The sequence below is a fragment of the Aotus nancymaae genome, unplaced genomic scaffold (assembly GCF_030222135.1).
Source record: "Aotus nancymaae isolate 86718 unplaced genomic scaffold, 86718_ANA_hifiasm-v0.15.2.pri h1tg000028l, whole genome shotgun sequence".
Classification (NCBI taxonomy): Eukaryota; Metazoa; Chordata; class Mammalia; order Primates; family Aotidae; genus Aotus; species Aotus nancymaae.
In genome coordinates, this window is record NW_026988441.1 from 12,159,098 (window position 1) to 12,177,482 (window position 18,385).

At 55.9% G+C, this 18,385-nt stretch overlaps 2 protein-coding genes across 3 annotated transcripts in view; one reads left to right on the forward strand and one right to left on the reverse strand.

The window, feature by feature from the left end:
* Positions 1-3,419: 3,419 nt before the first annotated feature.
* On the forward strand, positions 3,420-5,175 carry CNFN (cornifelin). Its single transcript, XM_012461537.2, has 4 exons — positions 3,420-3,456; positions 3,915-4,028; positions 4,852-4,988; positions 5,086-5,175. Exons 1-4 carry the CDS (start codon positions 3,420-3,422, stop codon positions 5,173-5,175), a joined length of 378 nt encoding a protein of 125 aa, XP_012316960.1.
* Positions 5,176-9,585: 4,410 nt separating this feature from the next.
* The window catches only part of MEGF8 (multiple EGF like domains 8), a 53,925-nt gene continuing 45,125 nt past the window's right edge, over positions 9,586-18,385 (reverse strand). Inside the window, exons 38-41 of one of the 2 annotated variants that reach the window (XM_012461480.2) lie at positions 18,024-18,194; positions 16,995-17,125; positions 16,374-16,506; positions 9,586-12,753 (exon numbers count right to left, since the gene is read on the reverse strand). In XM_012461480.2, coding sequence (XP_012316903.2) covers positions 11,479-12,753; positions 16,374-16,506; positions 16,995-17,125; positions 18,024-18,194 — 1,710 coding nt within the window. In that variant the 3' untranslated portion in view covers positions 9,586-11,478. The remainder of the gene's footprint in view (positions 12,754-16,373; positions 16,507-16,994; positions 17,126-18,023; positions 18,195-18,385) is intronic. The other variant, XM_012461481.2, reaches the window with a different exon arrangement.

The following is an 18,385-nucleotide window of genomic DNA, read 5'->3' on the forward strand; positions in this document are numbered from 1 at the left end:
AGGAATACAGGTGTGCACCACCACGCCCAGCTAATTTTTGTACTTTTCATAGAGACGGGGTTTCATCATGTTGGCCAGGATGGTCTCGATCTCCTGACCTCGTGATCTGCCCACCTTGGCCTCCCAAAGTGCTGGGATTAGAATCCTGTATTTTATGTGGCAACCCTGTTTGAGGGGGATGTAGGCTGACACCTGATGACTGGGCCACCACCACTCCTCAGCCCCCCAGGAGCTCCTCCTCCTGCTCACGGTCCTCCTCGTCCCCAAGCAGGCCACCTCACAGCTTACCCAGTCCCAATTTCCTCACCTGCATGAATTGCTAGATCTAATTGGAGCCCCCAGGCTGTGTCAGGAGTGAGAGAGGAAACTTGAGGACAACTCAGAGTATCATCCTGGAAGCCCTAGGGTCCTTGGAGATGACTGACTTTGAGTCACCTGCACCCTTATTCTGGACAGCAGGGGGAATGGGGCCTTGTGGCTGCCTCCATGGGGCAGATCTGGAGAGGAAGAGAGATGGGAAGCCAGATTCAAAAGAGATTTTGACATAAGAGATAGAGACCCCGCGATAAGGGCACAGAGACACAGAGCCTGGGAGGAGAGAGACCCAGAGATGGAGAGACAGAGATTTGTAAACAGATTTGCAGAGATGAAGAAAGAAAGGGAGATTCCCAGCTGGAGAGGGGAAGATGCAGGGTGAGAAATGAAGATTCAGAGATGGGAGACAGGGATGGTAGGAGTGGGGAGAAGGGCTGGGCGTGGTGGCTCACACCTGTAATCCCTGCACTTTGGGAAGCCGAGGCAGGTTGATCAAGAAGTCAGGAGTTCGAGACTAGCCCGACCAACATGGTGAAACCCTGTCTCTACTAAAGAAACCAAAAATTAGCCAGGCGAGGTGGGGGGCACTTGTAATCCCAGCTACTTAGAAGGCTGAGGTAAGAGAATCGCTTGAACCCGGGAGGCGGAAGTTGCAGTGAGCCAAGGGAGTGCCCAGGTGACATTGCAAGACTCCACCTCAAAAAAAAAAAACGAAGTGAGGAGATGTCCCCCAGACATTTAGGCTCCAGGACCAATGACTGACATACACAGGCAAGACAGTGAGCGCTGCCAGCAGTTCTGGGGACAAGGACACCCAACCATCTGGGTGGTGCTGGGAGCCCAAGGCTTGGGTCCTAATATGTTAGAAGCAGGGAGGGGACACCTGGGATCCCAGGCTAGCAGGGCGATCCACCTGCCATCACCCCATACCCAGTGGGGTGATGACACCACCTTCTCTGCAGGTGACACCCCAAATTTCTATTGCCTCCTACATTTTTGGGGTGACACCCGTGCTAGGTACCCCACCCAACTCTAACACTGCTTCCCTGACTGAGTCACTTCCCAACCCTGTCAGGCCTGTTGGGGGGAGACTTTGGTGGCTCAGGCATCCAGGCCCCCAGCTCCTCCCCTGCTCAAGAGCCCAGCTGTCTGGAATCCTAGGACCCCTATCCTACCGAGGGGTGTGCAGCCTGGCCTCATGAGATGCAGAAGTCCAGGGCCCCAGCCCCTCCACCCTCAGACCCAGGGCTCTAAGCCCCCAGTCCTTTGCTCCATCAGGACCCAGGAGTCCTGGGTCACGTTCACGTCCTTCAGGAACTGTGGCTTTTCAGTTCCCAGCCTCCTCCCTGCCCAATTTGGAGCTGGGGTGAGGTATGTTTATTTACTTTGGTTCTAACATGAGTCATCCCCCAAAACACACTGCCCCCCATGTGTCTTCTGGCTTGAATGGGGAGGACATTATCTCCCTCTCCCAGGAAAGTAGGGACATCACTGAAAGAGATGAGAGAGACCGAGAGTCCCACACAGCACTCTCTCCCACGCCACCCCGCCTCTCTCTCTCCTCACCCAGCACCTCTCCCCATTTCCCTGCCCTCTAAGCCTGTTCAGTGACCCCCCACCTCCCACCTGCCTCTCCACCGTTCCATCTCCATCTCTCTTCTGTCTCCCAGCTCCCCTTTCTTCTGTCACTGAGGCCGGAGAGCAGTGGCAAGAACACAGCTCACTGCAGCCTCAACCTTCTGAACTCAAGCGATCCTCCTGACTCAGCCTCTCAAGTAGCTGGGACTACAGGTGCATGCCACCATGCCCAGTTAATTTTATTTGTAGTTTTTGTAGAGATGGGGTCTCCCTTGAGCCCAGGCTGGTCTCCAACTCCTGGGCTCAAGCGATCCTCCCCGCTCAGCCTTCCAGAGTGTTGAGATTACAGGTGACAGCCACCACGCCTCACCCATCTCCCCTCTTCTTACTTCTTCTCACACGTTTGCATCCCTCTGTTTCTTTCCACCCCTCTGAATCTCCTTCTCTCTCTCTCCCTTCTGTCTAGAGGGACTTCCCTGCCTGCCCTTCTCACACTGTTTCTGTCTTTCTCTCTCTTTTGGTCTCTGTGCATTGACCCCGCTGTGCCCCCCCCACCCCACCTTCTCTCCCCTCAATCCTGGGAGCTGAGGCAGGAGGGGAAGTGGAGAGAAGGAAGTGAAGAGGGAGGCGGGAAATCCCAGTGCAGGGAAAGGGTCGACCTGGCAGGCTGGGCTCCCTGAGCATCTCAGTTAGAGCCCCGCCCAGGGCTGCCTGGCCGCCCATATAAGTGGCTCTGGGCTGAGACGGAGAAGTCAGTGCCCGTGTGTCCACACTTCTGTCTCCATCACTGCCGCCGCAATCCACAGGTAGGAGCACCCCTCCCAGAGCCCTATTCTTTGAAGTTGGGCGCCTTGGCTCTGTTCTCCCTCCTCTTCATCCCACTCATATCTCTCTGTCTCCCTATCTCTGACTGTCTGTCTCTCGGGACATCTCTGTCCTTCCCAATGCCCCAGAACCCCTCCTTCTTAACTGGGGTGGGCTGGGCCGAATTTGGAAGTCCTGGGGCCTGGCATCTCCCCTATGAACCCCCTTGGCCTGGGTTGTCAGATGTGGGGCACTCCTCCTCATCTCTGAGCCTCAGTGTTCACCTGTGAGATGGGCTTTTGGAGGAGTTGAAATGCTGGGCATATGTGGGCATATGTGGGCATGACTGGTGGCAGCTCTACGGGCACCTGGCTCTGGTCTTTCTCCCCTTGTCTCTGACTCTGTCCATCTCCATTTCTTGGTCTCTCTCAAGCTCTAGCTCGGGTATGGGGAGGGTCCTCTGGGATCTGTCGGGCAGCTGGAAAGAAACGGGCGAGTTTCTCGCCCCCACCCTATCCATCCCCTATTCCACGTCTCTCCTGGCCAGCAGGCTGACTTGGCCTCTTTCTCCTCAGCTCCCCTCCCCCTGAGAATCCAGCCCCCAGAACCCCAGTCCCTTGCCCCCCTGCCTCCCCAGTATCCAGAGTCCCTTGGACAGACTCCGCCACTGTTGCCGCAGCCACTTCGGCCATCCCCAACGCCACCTCCTCAGGGCCAGCAAGATGCAGTTTGAGATGCACGACAACGTGAAAGGCAAAGGTGGGATCACTGGGTGGACCGGCAACCCTCTCGGTACTGGAACCCGGCCGCCTCCCTCCCCTGGGCACCCTTGCTTCGAAGACAGACGGCGCCGGCTTCCACCCCAGAGGCCCCAGAAATGCTGCAACCCAGGACTCAGGCCCAGATGTGGAGGAGAAGGCGGCACTGCCAGGCCCCGCCCAGATGTGGTTCCCACGTTTCCTCAGATGTGCAGGAGTCCCCCACCCCCAGCCTAACCAGACGTGCAGAAGCCAGCATCAACAGGGACAGACTGGGGTTGCTGGTGCCCAGATGTGGCAAAAGGGAAGGGGGAGGCACATTTGTGTCCCTTCAGTGGGCGGCCTGGTGGCCCCGCCCAGACTGCCCGGCAGAGGGAAGGGTGGCAGGAGAGTGCGGGGACCTAGGAGGCACTGCAAGGCTTCCAGGCTGCCAGCTGACCCCCCCTCCCACCTCTGCAGCCATGTCCTACCCTGTGACCAGCCAACCCCAGTGCGCCACCACCAGCTGCTACCAGACCCAGCTCAGTGACTGGCACACAGGTCTCACGGACTGCTGCAACGACATGCCTGTCTGTGAGTGCCCGCCTGCTCCATCTCCAGGGCCGGGGCCTGGGGAAGCGGGAGAGGGAAACTTACCTCCCACCTCCTCCCACCTCCTGCTAACCTCACTCCCACCTCCATTCCTTGGACTCAGAATTCCCACTCTCTAACGCTCACCCTTTCTCAGACCCCCAGCACTCCTTAGATTACTGACCTCAGGCCTTCCAACACTCAACTTCTGGGGCCCTCAACCTCCCCCTTGCATGCTCAGCTTTCCTCCCTGTTACCCGCAACTCCCTCTTCAAACCTTAACTCCCAGCCCAGCGCAGTGGCTCATGCCTTTAATCCCAGCACTTTGGGAGGCCGAGACAGGAGGATCTCTTGAGGCCAGGAGTTTGAGACCAGCCTGGGCAACATGAGACCCCCCCCACCCCATCTCTGCAAAAATAAAAAATAAAATTAGCCTGGGATGGTGGCACACACCAGTAGTCACAGCTACTTGGGAGGCTGTGGCAGGAGGCTGTGGCAGGAAGATTGCTTAAGCCCAGGAGGTCGAGGCTGCAGTGAGCCGTGATCACACCACTGCACTCCAGCCTGGGTGACAGCAAGGCTTCAATTTCTTAGAAAAAGAAAAGAAAAACCCTATCTTCCAATCTCTAAGACACCCTCTCCTCGGACCTCTAATACCCTCTGGGCTCTCTCCTTTGCTTCCCCCAACCCTGAGCTCCCTCTGGGACCTCTCCTTGGCTGGGACCCTCAACGCCCCTCCGCGGCAAGTCAGCCGCGCCCCTCCCCGGGGAGGACCCGTTGGGAGGCCCCGGCTGGCCCCACCCCTGACCGCCAGCGCCCCGCACAGGTCTGTGCGGCACTTTCGCTCCTCTGTGCCTCGCCTGCCGCATCTCCGACGACTTCGGCGAGTGCTGCTGCGCGCCCTACCTGCCCGGAGGCCTGCACTCCATCCGCACCGGCATGCGCGAGCGCTACCACATCCAGGTGCGCGCAGGGCCGGAGACCCGCGGGAGCAGGGGGCTGGGGACTGGCCTCCCGGGACCCACGGCAGGGCTCCTGACCGCTCTCTCCCACCCTCTAGGGCTCTGTCGGGCACGACTGGGCGGCCCTCACCTTTTGTCTGCCCTGCGCGCTCTGCCAGATGGCACGGGAGCTGAAGATCCGAGAGTAAAGAAGTTCCCCGTGTTCCCCGTCCTTTTCCACCAGTCTCCCCTGGCCTTCTGTGGTCGCTCCTGGAAGGCCTGCCCCACCGCCCCCGTCTTGCTGCCAGAAATACACCCACAATAAAAACCTGAAAACCAACTCCGGCCACATCCATTTTTGTCCCAGGGTAGGAATCTGGGTGGAGAGAGAGGTTTGGTGAGAGAGGTGGGGACACAACAGATGCCTACGTGTGACCCCGACAGGCAGTGTGTGACCTTGGCAATTTATCCCTCCCAAACCCCAGGCGCCCTCACCCATACAAAGTAAAACGTCTAATCCTTTAGCTGCAGGCTCCCTACCCGAAGCTGCCTGCATTCTGAAAATAAGCAAAACCAGAAAGTCAATCTTGGGAGGGTGGGGGCACTGAAGTTCAAAGGAAAAACACAGGAGAGCGCCCTTGCCTGCTCCATACCTATGGGCTTTTGGCCTGCACACAATTCGAACAGGCTTGGGGGACTTTTGTCTCCAAAGCAGGGAACTTCCAAGCCTAAGGCTCTCTGGAACTAAAAAGTTTTTTGTTCTTTTTTTGAGACAGAGTTTCACTCTTGTTGCCCAGGCTAGAGTGCAATGGTGGGATCTCAGCTCACCACAACCTTCGCCTCCCGGGTTCAAGTGAGTCTCGTGTCTCAGCCTCCCAAGTAACTGGGATTACAGGCATGCACCACCACACCCGGCTAATTTTTTATTTTTAGTAGAGACAGGGTTTCACTATGTTGGTCAGTCTGGTCTCGAACTCCCGACCTCAGATGATCTGCCTGCCTCAGCCACCCAAAGTGCTGGGATTACAGGCGTGAGCCACCACACCCGGACTTAATATTTCTATTTTTAGTAGAGAAGGGGTTTCACCATCTTGGTCAGGCTGGTCTCAAACTCCCGGCCTCAAGCAATCCACCTATCTTGGCCTACCAAAGTGCTGAGATTACAGGGGTGAGCCACCACGTCTGGCCAAAATCATTGTTAATACCACTGTAATATGTATAATGTAACTATTCTAATATTAATATATTACTGTTATTTTATTATTTGCTGTTCTGTCTCACTGAGTGACATCTTCCCTCAGGGTATCTTTTTTTTTTAATTATTATTATTATTTTTTTAAGACAGGGTTTCACTGTATTGGCCAGGATGGTCTCGATCTCCTAACCTCGTGATCCGCCCGCCTCAGACTCCCAAAGTGCTGGGATTACAGGCGTAAGCCACCATGCCCGGCTTTTTTTTTTTTTTTTTTAAGTCCTCAGGATATCTTAAGAGCCATCTCAAATTTGACATGTACAAAACCTAACTGCTGATCTACCCCAACCCCTAAACCGACTCTGCCTACTCTTTGCCATTCCAGGAAACAGCAAACTCTACCTGTTACGTTGCTCAGCCACTTTCTCTCTCACCCAGTGTCCAATCTGTCAACAAATTCTGCCGGTTCTACTTTCAGAATATATCCAGAATCTCACCACTTCTCCCCGCCCTGCTATCCCAACCTTGTTCCGGCCACTCTCCTCTTCAACGTGGACACAGGGGCTTCCTGACTGGCCTTCCTACCCTCTCCTACCCCTTTAGCCTCCTCCCCCCAGAGGAATCCTGTGCACACCTAAGTCAGAGCCCATTCCTTCCAGGCTCAGAATCCTCCCATGGCACCAGCCCTGAAAGAGTGGAAGCTTGAGTCCTCACCATGGTGCGGGGACAGCAGGATGTGGCTTTTGTTCCCTCTGTGACCTTGTCTCTCTAGCTCCCCTTATGCCCTCTCTGCTCCAACCACATGAGTCTTGTTTCTCTGAAATGTCAGGCACACTCCAACCTCAGGACCTTTGTGCTAGCTGTTCCCTCGGCCTGGAATGCTCTTCCCTCAGATGTCCCTCTGGCTCACTCCCTCATTTCTGTTCATGTGTCATCTTAAGAGAGAGCCCTTCCCATCCACCTTATGTTAAATAGCAAGTGCCAGGCCGGGCTCGGTGGCTCACACCTGTAATTCCAGCACTTTGGGAGGCCAAGGTGGGTGGATCACCTGAGGTCAGAAGTTCGCGACCAGCCTGGCCAACATAGTGAAACCTCGTCTCTACTAAAAATACAAAAATTAGCCAGGTGTGGTGGCAGGTGCCTGTAATCCCAGCTACTTGGGATGCTGAGGCAGGAGAATTGTTTGAACTCGGGAGGCGGAGGTTGCAGTGAGCCGAGACCACATCATTGCACTCAAGCCTGGGAAGCGAGAGTGAAACTCCTAAAAAAAAAAAAAAAAAGCAAGTGCCAACCCCCTGCTCTTTCACTGCCTTTTCTGGTCACTTTCCAGCATGTTGCATCATTTACTTATTATTAGGCAGTACGCTGGCTTATCAGCTCCATGAGGGCAGAGACCTTGTTCACTGCTCTGCCCCCAGCTCCCTGCACAATGCAGGGCCCACTGTAGGTAATCAGAAGACATTGGCTTAGAAAAGGGAAGCCACTTTGGAGGTAATGTGTGGGGCAACAGAGACTGGCTTGTGTCACAGTCTGGCTCGTCTCAATTAGCCCTGAGTTCTTAGGCAACAGAGCTTTCAAATGGGCAAAATAGAAAAACAAGCTGGCACCTCCCAGCGATGACGTTAGGAAGATCAAGACTCACGCCAAGCACCCAGCACAGTGCCTGGAAGGCTGTAGGCCCTCAGCAAAATATCTCCTCTATCCCTGAAGTCCCCAGGGGGTTGGGAGCCACACATGGGCTAGAACCCAGGCGTCCAGCCTTCCATGCCCTAACTCTCCCCGACCTCAGCATGCGCTATTGCACTCAGGTGTGTGCAGGGAGAAGCGACAGCTGAGGGCTGATGTGGAGGGAGGAACACGTACCATGGGCCATTTGTCAGAGTCAGAGGGAGCGTGGCTATGCATCCCAGGGAAGAGGCCCAGTCATGATGCAGATTGTCTGCTTAGGAGGGCAAAGTCACAGGATGACTGTTAGGAAGAGACCTCACCTGAGCAGTCTGTGCATAACAGAGGAGTCCTGAAGAACCTTAGCTCCTTTCTGCTCATGCAATAGAAACTCCAGGGCCTTGGGACTCCCTCTAAGGGCAGCACATCTAGCGTTCCTTAGCTCTCTTAGTTGGTAAATTCTGCTTTATCCCCAGCAGAAATTGTTTTTTTTTTTTTTTTTTTTGAGACAGAGTCTCACTCTTGTTGCCCAGGCTGGAGTGCAGTAGCATGATCTCAGCTCACTGCAATCTCTGCCTCCCAGGTTCAAGTGATTATCCTGCCTCAGTCTCCCAAGTAGCTGGGACTATAGGCACATGCCATCATGCCCAGATAATTGTCTTTTAGTGGAGACAGGGTTTCAACATGTTGGCCAGGCTGGTCTTGAACTCCTGACCTCAGGTGATCCACCTGCCTCAGCCTCCCAAAGTGCTAGGATAACAGGCATGAGCCACCTCACCCAGCCGAGAAATCAACTCTTTTGGACCCTGCCCCAGTGCCCGCTCTGTGCTGGGACAGCTTTCAGCTCCATCAACCTAAGTTAAGGGGTCCTTCCTCAGGAGGCAGAAGAGCATGCTGGTCAGGCACATTGTGTCTGAGAGTCAACTGACAGCTGTCATGCAACAACAAACTCATGTCTATGACCTGTTTTCTCATCTGCAAATGGGGATTACAGGGCACCTACCTCATATGGTTGTTGGAAAGGCCAAATGAAACCACAGCAGTAACATGTTAAGCAAACAGTCCAGGACGTGCTGCTCAGTTCATATAAGTGCAAGTTCACGGTCACCTCCTGGAGGGTAGACACTATTGTCAGCTCATAAAGGCAACACTCACGTGAGGTCCAAGTAAGCCCTGAAAATCCCTTAAATTGCCCACAAAGTATGAAAATAGCATGGGCCGGGGACAACGGCTCGTGCCTGTAATCCCAGCACTTTGGGAGGCTGAGGTGGGTGGATAATGAGGTCAAGAGTTCAACATCAGCCAGACCAACATGGTGAAACCCCGTCTCTACTACAAATACAAAAATTAGCCGGGCACAGTGGCTCACGCCTATAATTCCAGCACTTTGGGAGCCAAGGCAGGCGGCTTACTTCAGGTCAGGAGTTTGAGACCAGCCCGGCCAAGATGTTAAAACCCTGTCTCCTCTAAAGATATAAACAAATTAGCTGGGCGTGGGGGCGAGTGCCTGTAATCCCAGCTACTTGGGAGGCTGATGCATGAGAATCACTTGAACCCAGGATATGAAGGTGCCACTGCCCTCTAGCCTGGGTGACAGAGTGAGACTCTGTCCCCCAAAAAGCAAAAACAAAACAAAAAAACAAAGCCATAGCTGGGACCAAGGCAGCCTGTTTTCCCTTCTAAGCCAAACTGGGGTCACCCTGCAGATCTATAGGGGAGGGTCAAAGGCCTACTGCCCACGTCTCCACTCAGCACATCCCTCTGGGAAACAAGAGCTGTTTATTGGTATTTACTGCACTCGGTCATGGCAGACCCTTTACCCAGGAACAAAGCCACCCCAGCTTGGAGGTGGCCCCATCATAAGGGCAATTATCCCAGTTATCCAGCATTCAGGGTTAGGTCAGAGCCGAGACCCATCCCTCCTGCGACATGTGCAGATGCACTCAGACACCTGGGTCTTCCCCACACTTGTCATTTGTTAATTCCGCCGCTCCCCTCTTCATCGGATGTGGCCCCTGCTGCCTCTGACATGCACGCATTAGCAGGGCCTCTCACACTGAGGCTCCACACGGGGGTAAGATGCAGGGTCCAGTTCCTCCAGGAGCTGGTGATGGACATCTTGGGAAAGGCGAGTCCCAAGTTCAAGACAGCTCATGTCGAAGGGAGGGAGGTCCTCAAGGGGTAAAGGACAGGAGTCCAAGGAGGTGGCTTAGGTGTCGGGCAGCCCCTCAGGAGAGCCCAGAAATCTTCCAGGCAGCACTGTCTGGAACAGGGCTGTGTGTTGACACACAGCCTGTGTCAACTGTGTTGACAGTTCCGGCATTTCCATCCCCAACCTCAGTGTCCCCCATGCCCAACTGGAGTGGCATCTCAGGCAGACGTTTTGTCCCCTCTGAGGCTCTCTCTTAACAGGCCTCTGTTGTTCCAGCTTCACTGGGTAACCCTGGTCCCCGGTCAGATAACACCACCACCACTGAGCTTTGACTCTGCAGCCTGGGGGTCCTGCTCACCTCCGAGCGGTCTCATGGTGCCATCTGTCTCTTCCCAGCTGCTTCCCTCGCCAGCGCTACCAATATCCCCACTCAATTTCTGCTGTTGAAATACTCCCAGTGTTTCTGTATCCTAGTTGGACCTGACTGAAGAGATGTCTGAAGGGCATCTCATGTCAAGAACCAGACTCTGATCTTTCTCACAAGGCCCAGTCAGCCCCATTCAATCAACAACCCCCTCATCCACCCACAGTTCAGGCCACAAAGCTAGGGTCATCGTGGATTTGTCTCCTCCCTCGCCCTGACATCCACACCATCATCCCATTCTTCCACACACATCCTACATCTGAGCCCCACTCCCTCATTGCCACCACCCTGCTCTGGCCCACCATGCCCCTGCTGTCCCTCTTGTCCCTCCAATCCGTTCTCCACAGCACACCTGAGTAACCTCTTAAATTCTCAAATAGGTACGTAAGATCCTGTCACTCCCCATCATCAAACTGTCCAACAGCTTCCAGTTGCTGAGAATAAAATCCCAAATCCTACATGGGACCCACAAGGCCCCGGGTGGTCCGGCCCCTGCCCGTCCCCAGCCTCGTCTCCTCACACTTGGTCTGGGTCACACTTGCCAGTTTTCTGTTCCTTCCAATAAAACAAGCCTGCTCCCACCTCAGGGCCTCTGCCTTTGCTTCCCGAAGCTCTTCCCATGGCTGGTTCTCAGGCGTTCTCAGTCTAGCCTCTCTGAATGCTCAGCTGACTTCACCCCGTCACCCCTCACCGCCACGTCTTCTGGAGGCCTCACAGCACTTCTCCCTCTCTGAAACCGTCTTACTCCTGTGTGCGCATGTGCATGTGTATGTGTGTGCATGTCTGGGGTGTGTGCGTGTGCTGACTGTCTCCCTTCTCTAGAACCTAAGTCCCATGAGATCCCGGAACCTCATCCTAGGTTCCTGCCTTGCCCCATGCCTATGACAGTGCCTGACGCAGAGTAGGTACTCAATAAATAGCTGCTAAAGGCAGAACAAAGGAGCGACTGGGCACCCCTGGGGGAAGGGAGCCAGTGGTCTCTAAGGAGATGGTGTCCAGGGTCCCCCAGGTGGAGGGGCCCAAGTTCAGGGTGGCCCTGTCAGGCGACCCAGCTGCTATGGATGAGGGCACTGGGCCAGTCAGAGGGACATGCTGGTGAGGTTGTCCTGGCTCAACAATCCCTTCCGGCCCACGCCTGCCCCGTGCCCACTGCCCCCCGCACCCCCGCCGCCCCCACAGTACTCGTGCAGCCTGTGCCGCAGTGTGACGAGGGCTGATCCCAGGCAGGCGCCGTTGGGTGCATGCGGCCCACCAGGCAGCTGGAGCAGCAGCGTGGCCACGCCAGCCATGCCATCTTCTGTGGGCTCGAGGGTGATGGGCCCAGCTCGCAGCCCAGCAGTAGTGGCAGGGATGGCTGGCGGGCAGCAGCCCCCTCCCATGGGTCCCCAGGGCCCACCAGCCCCTGTCAGCAGCAAGGGTGCCAGGAAGGGCTCAGAGCGGCGGAAGGCAGGCGGTGGGAGCCCAGCCGGCTTCCACGCAGGGGCCGGGGCAGCAGGGTCGGGTGGGAAGCAGACGGTGACCTTAGCGAAGGGGCGGCTGGCCATCTTGGTCATCTCCTGCAAGTGCCGGCGCTGCTCCTGCCGCTGGTCCAGGGCCTGCTTGGCCTTCCAGAGGAGCACACAGAGTGAGAGGAAGAGGAAGAAGCAGGAGAAGAAGACGGAGAAGAAGACAAACAGGTCGATGTGGGCCTGGTCCTGCCGGAAGAAGAGCAGGCCCTGCGAGTCAGCCGAGCCGTTGGCGCCAGGCCCGCTCGGGTCTCCCACGCCCAGCAGCAGCAGGTAGAAGCGGCTCGACTTGAGAGCATGGTGCTCGTGCGGGTAGGTGATGACCAGCCGGTCCCGCACGCTGCGGACCACCAGCACTGCCGACGGCTCTGTCACTGTCACGTAGGTAATCAGGCCCCGTGGCCACACCTCCCGCACCCGTGGCTCTGCTGCAGCACCCGGCCCACCGCTGGCCCCTGCTCCTGCTCCTCCTGGATCCCCAGCCCCCCGGGGCCCACCATCTGCTGGGGGCGGCGGGGGTGGTGGGGGTGGGGGTGGCTGGATGTGTACGGTATGGACGCCGGTGTCAGGGGCCACACGGACCACGAAGGTGTCATAGGAGGTGGAGACATAGAGGTCCACAGCGCCGAAGGTCACGTCCAGCGTCAGGCGGATGTCCACGTTGGTGAACTTGGGCTGTACACCAAAGAGGACAGTGCGGCCGGGGCCTAGTGCCCGGCGCTTGGGCTCGTGGAAGCAGTTGGTCTGGGACGTGGGGTCCAGGCAGCACTCCTGCTCCACTGAGATGAGGCGATAGCACTGCTGACCGCCCAGCGGACTCCCATGGAACGATTCCCGGCACTTGGCGCACTGCGGGGAGGGTGAGAGGCGGTGGCCATCAGGGCTGAGTGCGGTGCCAGCCTGTCCCTCAAGCAGCAGTGGTGAATATTCTATACCCATTACTAAGTAGCCACTGCCCTGGGCCTCACCCCCACTGCCCCAGTCACTTTCCTGTGACCCCCTGGAACTTCTCTGCCACAGTGTAGACACTGCCAGGACCTGACACTCCAGCACTGCTGCCCCTGGTGTCACCCTAGTGACCTGAGCACCCTGATACTGAGGCTTCTGGCACTCTGAGGTACAGCAATAAACAGCACGGCTGCATTCTGACTCTACCTCCTGGCTAGCTGTGTGGCCTTGGACCAGCGACTTAACCTCACAAAGCCTGAACACACAGACTTAACCCATGAGCTCTGCACACAGGGAGCAACCACAGCATGCTCACAGGACCGCTGAGATCATGTGCATGGCACTCGGCGCAGGGTCAGCCAGCCTCACCCGCCTGCCTGGCTACTTCTAGACCGTGCCAGGCACGTTCCCACCCCAGGGCCTTTGCAGTGGCAGACCATCTGCCTGCATGGTTCTCCTCTCACCTGTCAGCTTGTCAGGCACCCTCACGTCCTTCAGGTCTTTGCTCAAGAGCCTCCTTCTCACTTAGGCCTTCCTTGGCCACTGTGTCTACCATTCCACTCCCCAACAGCCCCAGCCCTTCTTTCTGCTTAACTTTCCTTTGAGCTTATCACTGTCTAACACATGAGCATCTGACTGGTTTGTTCTTTCTGGACGCCTCTGTGAGAACGCAAACTCCTAAGGACAGAACACTTTGTTCCCTGCTGTGTCCCCAGCAATCCACACAGTGCTCGGTGACTGTGCTGAAGGAAGGTGTGGCTGAATAACCGCCATGATTCCTGTGGCTTAGTAGAAACCACTCAAGTTCTGAGATCAGACCAGAGTCACTCCAGGCTCCAAGCCTAACTGACTGCTTGACCTGTGGCAAGACTTCTTTTTTTTTCTGGGACGGAGTCTCACTCTGTTGCCCAAGCTGGGTGCAGTGGTACGATCTCAGCTCACTGCAACATCCATCTCCTGGGTTCAAGTGATTCTCCTGCCTTAGCCTCCCAAGTAGCTAGGATTACAGGTGCACACCATCACGCCCAACTAATTTTTGTATTTTTAGTAGAGACGGGGTTTCCCCATGTTGGCCAGGCTGGTCTCGAACTCCTGACCTCAGGTGATCCACTCGCCTCAGCCTCTCAAAGTGTTGGGATTGCAGGTGTGAGCTACTGCACCCAGCTAGGACATTTAATGTCTCTGAATCTGTCTTCCTTTTAAGTCTGTACCCCACTGAGGACCCAGCACAGTCTTGCGAAGCCTTTTGTATCTATGCTGTCACCACTGTCTCCACAGCACCGCATCCAGCTCTGTGGCAGGCGCTCCTGGCATTCTAGCTATTACTGCAATCACTATTAGAACCAAGAGAAAACAGGTGCAGTGGCTCACGCCTGTAATCCCGGTGCTTTGGAAGGCTGAGGCAGGAGTGCCGCCTGAGCCCAGGAGTTCAAGACCAGTCTGGACAATGCAGTAAGATCCCCATCTTAAAATTTTTTTTTTAAATTAGCCAGCCATGGTGGTGTGTGCCTGTAGTTACAGTTACTCAGGAGGCTGAGGTGGGAGGATCACTTGAGCTCAGGAGTTCAAGGCTGCAGTGAACTATGATTGTGCCTGGGTGACAGAGTAAGCCCTGTATCAAAAAACAAAAACAAAAACTGGACCAGGCATGGTGGCTCAGGCCTGTACTCCCAACACTTTGAGAAGCCCAGATGAGAGGACTGCTTGAGCTCAGGAGTTCAAGACTAGACTGGGCAACATGGTTAAGCCCCATCTCTACCAAAATATTTATAAAAATTAGCCAGGCATGATGGTGAACACCTGTAGCCCCAGCTACTCAGGAGGATGAGGTGGGAGGGTGACTGAAACCCAGGTGGAGGTTGCAGTGAGCTGATATCGCACCACTGCACTCCAGCCTGGGTGAAAGAGCCAGACCCTGTCTCAAAAATAAATACATAAAAAAGAATCAAGAAAAACTGCTACTTCTGAACAGCCAACAGACCTGGTAGAGGAGGAGGTCTGATTTAATCTCTGAGACTCCCTGGTAAAACCCAACGGACCCTTTCCTTATCAAGAAAGCAGAAATTCTGGGCCAGGTGTGATCACTCACACCTGTAATCCTAGCACTTTGGGAGGCCAAGGCAAGCTGATTGCCTGAGCTCAGAAGTTTGAGACTAGCCTGGGCAACATGGTGAAACCCCATCTCTACTACAATACAAAAAATTAACTGGGCATGGTGGCATGCGCCTGTAGTCCCAGCTACTCAGGAAGCTGAGGTAGGAGGATCACTTGAACTCAGGAGGTGGAGGCTGCCATGAGCGAAGATCACACCACTGCACTCCAGCCTGGGTGACAGAGCAAGACTCTGTTTCCAAAAAAAATTAAATTAAAAATTAAAAAAAGAAAGCAGAAATTCTGGCCCAGGACAGAATCATCAAGGGCTTGTAAAACTGTTGCCATTTGGGGTGGAGTTGCATGTTTGCAGCTATTATGTTTCTGTAGGTGGGTAAGGGAGACTAAGAGCAAAGGACTTTCTCTTCCCTGTGAGACTGGACAGAGAAGATGGGTGGGTGGGGTAGTGGGAGCTGTACTCCAAGGAGGGAGCCTGGGATATCATGCAGGCAAGCCTGGAACACGGCAGCCAGCCAGGTGGCCAATGCAGGGGCTCCAGGAGCCTCCTTGCAGAAGAAAAAAAAGGCAAGGGGAATTTGCATCTGGGTATTAAATGATATGAGAACTCTGCTACTCTCAGCTCATCAGAGGGGTCTGCCAATTGGGGAAAATCTGCCTGAGAATGAAGCCAGTGCAGAGGAAAGCAGAGTCAAGATGCAGAGAGACTCCTGATAGCACTGTGTGAGCACCTGGATCCAGCCAGTCCTGAAGGGAGGAGACCCCAGATCCTCAGTTCCTTTTTTTTTTTCCCCCTTTGGAATTGCTAGATTCAGAAGACCCTCAGTTCTAAGAGTCAATATATTTTCTTTTCTTTTTTTTTTTTTTTTTTTGAGACAGAGTCCTGCAGCCTCAACCTCCCGGGCACAAGCAATCCTCCCACTTCCACCTCCCAAGTAGCTGGAACCACAGATGTGTGCCACCATGCCAAGGCTAATTTTTAAATTTTTTTCAGAGATGGGGTCTCACTATGTGGCCTAGGCTGGTCTTGAACTCCTGGGCTCAGGTGATCCTCCCACCTCAACCTCCCAAAGTTCTGGGATTAAAGGCATGAGTAACCATGCCCAGCCTATTTTATTTTTCGGTTGAGCTACCATGAGGTAGATTTCCTGGCATGTGCCGCCTCTAGCTGTGACTCTGAAATGGAGACTGTCTCCCCACTAGTCTGAGAGCCCCCAGAGGCTCAAATCTGGGTCCCCAGTATCACTGCCCAGGGCCTGTAACTGTGTGGGGCTCAGGAGCAGTCTGTCAAGCTGGCCTTGATCCCAAAACCACTAACTGGGAGTCATGTGGTCAGTCCTGCCCGAGCCTGGCTACCTCACCCAGCCCTGACCCCACAGGGCCAGGCCCATCACTCGCTTCTGCAGCCGCACCTGGTACTTGTAGCAGTCTCTACGGTCACTGGGGGAGCTGCCCTGGCACGTGCCCGTCTCTGTGTTGTTCTGACATGGACAGCCCGTCCCATCCTGCTCGTTACATGTGTCTGCGTGGCCGTTACACTGGCATCTGGGGAAGAAGTTGAGGTTATGGAGCCCCCATGGCCTGCAGGGACCCAGGATGGACACCGCATATGTGAGCTCAACTGTGTGCAACAGGCCAGAGGAGGAAACTGAGGTTCACAGAGGTCAAGCTGTTTGCCCAAGGCCACAAAGCAGTTAAATTGCCATTGGGATTGGAACCTGAGCTGCACAGACTCTAGCACTCACTGAACACTCGGAAGGAAGGAGACGGAAAGGGGAGGCTGCTCCAAGGCCTCTGGCCTCAGCCGCCCCATCTCGTTCTCCATCGGGCCGCTCTGTGGCCTGCACTTCAGCACTAACCTTGGAGGTAGGGGTCGGCATCACATTCCAGCTCCTTCCTCATCATGACCCCAGCCTGGGCGCTCCCTGGGGATGTGATCCCCTCCTGACTGAGGACACAGGACTAAGGAGGGAGTCTGGTTCCAGAGCTACTCCCAGTGCGAAGGGCAGGCTCCCCGGCCCCTTTCCTCTTACTTGGTGCACTTCCCGTCCAGGAGGAAGTAGCCGTGCAGGCAGCTCTCGCATTTATCCCCATAGCTGTTATTCTGGCAGCTCACACACACGGCCTCATCTTCACTAGGACCCTCTGTCACCCAGTTTTCAATCTGGTCAAGCAAGGACAGTGTGATCACAGAAAGGCATGGACCAGCCCCCTCCTCCCTTAGACTCAGGAGTCCAGGCTCCCACCCACTCCTCCCTCAGACTCAGGAGTCCAGGCTCCCACCCCCTCCTCCCTCGGACCCAGGAGTCCAGGCTCCCACCCCCTCCTCCCTCGGACCCAGGAGTCCAGGCTCCCACCCCCTCCTCCCTCGGACCCAGGAGTCCAGGCTCCCACCCCCTCCTCCCTCGGACCCAGGAGTCCAGGCTCCCACCCCCTCCTCCCTCGGACCCAGGAGTCCAGGCTCCCACCCCCTCCTCCCTTGGACCCAGGAGTCCAGGCTCCCACCTCCTCCTCCCTCGGACCCAGGAGTCCAGGCTCCCACCCCCTCCTCCCTCGGTCCCAGGAGTCCAGGCTCCCACCCCCCTCCTCCCTTGGACCCAGGATTCCAGGCTCCCACCTGCCTCATCCCTCAGACCCAGGAGGTCCAGGCCCCAGCCCTTCTTCCTTCAGACCCAGGAGTCCAGGCCCTCACCCCCTCCTCCCTCAGACCCAGGATTCCGGGCTCCAAGCCCCCTCCTCCCTCAGACCCAGGAGTCCAAGTTCCCACCTGCCTCCTCACTCAGACCCAGGAGTCCAGGCTCGCACCCACTCCTCCCTCAGACCCAGGAGTCTAAGCCCCCAGCCCCTCCTCCCTCAGATCTAGGAGTCTAAGCCCCCAGCTCTTCCTCCCTCAGACCCAGGAGTCTAAGCCCCTAGCCCCTTCTTCCTCAGACACAGGAATCTAGGCCCCCAGCCCCTCCTCCCTCAGACCCAGGGGTCTAGGCCCCAGTCCCTGCTGCCTCAGGCCCAGGAGCCCCCCAGCCCCTCCTCCCTCAGACCCAGGCATCTAGCCCCACTTTCACCTCCTCTGGGTCCAATGAGTACTTCTCTGGCTCCCTCTTGGCCATTTCGAGCTCCTTCCTGGAGACGCAGACATGGCTATTTCCACGACAGAAGGCGTGACAGGGCCGGCAGGTCCCACCTCCCACAGCTGAACCCACGAACAGTGGAAGGCACTGCTCACAGTGGCTGCCCTGAGAACCGAGGACAGGGTGGTCAGAGAGACTAGAGAGTCACCAGGGGTGGGAGGGCGTGAGGGGCACAGGGGCAGGTTCTGAGAGCCCATGGGAGGGCAGCAGGAGCTTGGGTACTTGGTTTGGACAATACCAGGCTGCCTGGGATTTAGCCTCCGCCTTCCCTGCCACACCTGCAGCCCGAAGTCCTG

Excerpts from the sequence above, each read along its gene's own strand:
- CNFN (XM_012461537.2), top strand. The coding sequence starts at position 3,420 with ATGCAGTTTGAGATGCACGACAACGTGAAAGGCAAAG. Across the intron at positions 4,029-4,851 it reads CTGCAACGACATGCCTGTCT|GTCTGTGCGGCACTTTCGCT; the intron begins GTGAGTGCCCGC and ends CGCCCCGCACAG. Across the intron at positions 4,989-5,085 it reads GCGAGCGCTACCACATCCAG|GGCTCTGTCGGGCACGACTG; the intron begins GTGCGCGCAGGG and ends CCCACCCTCTAG.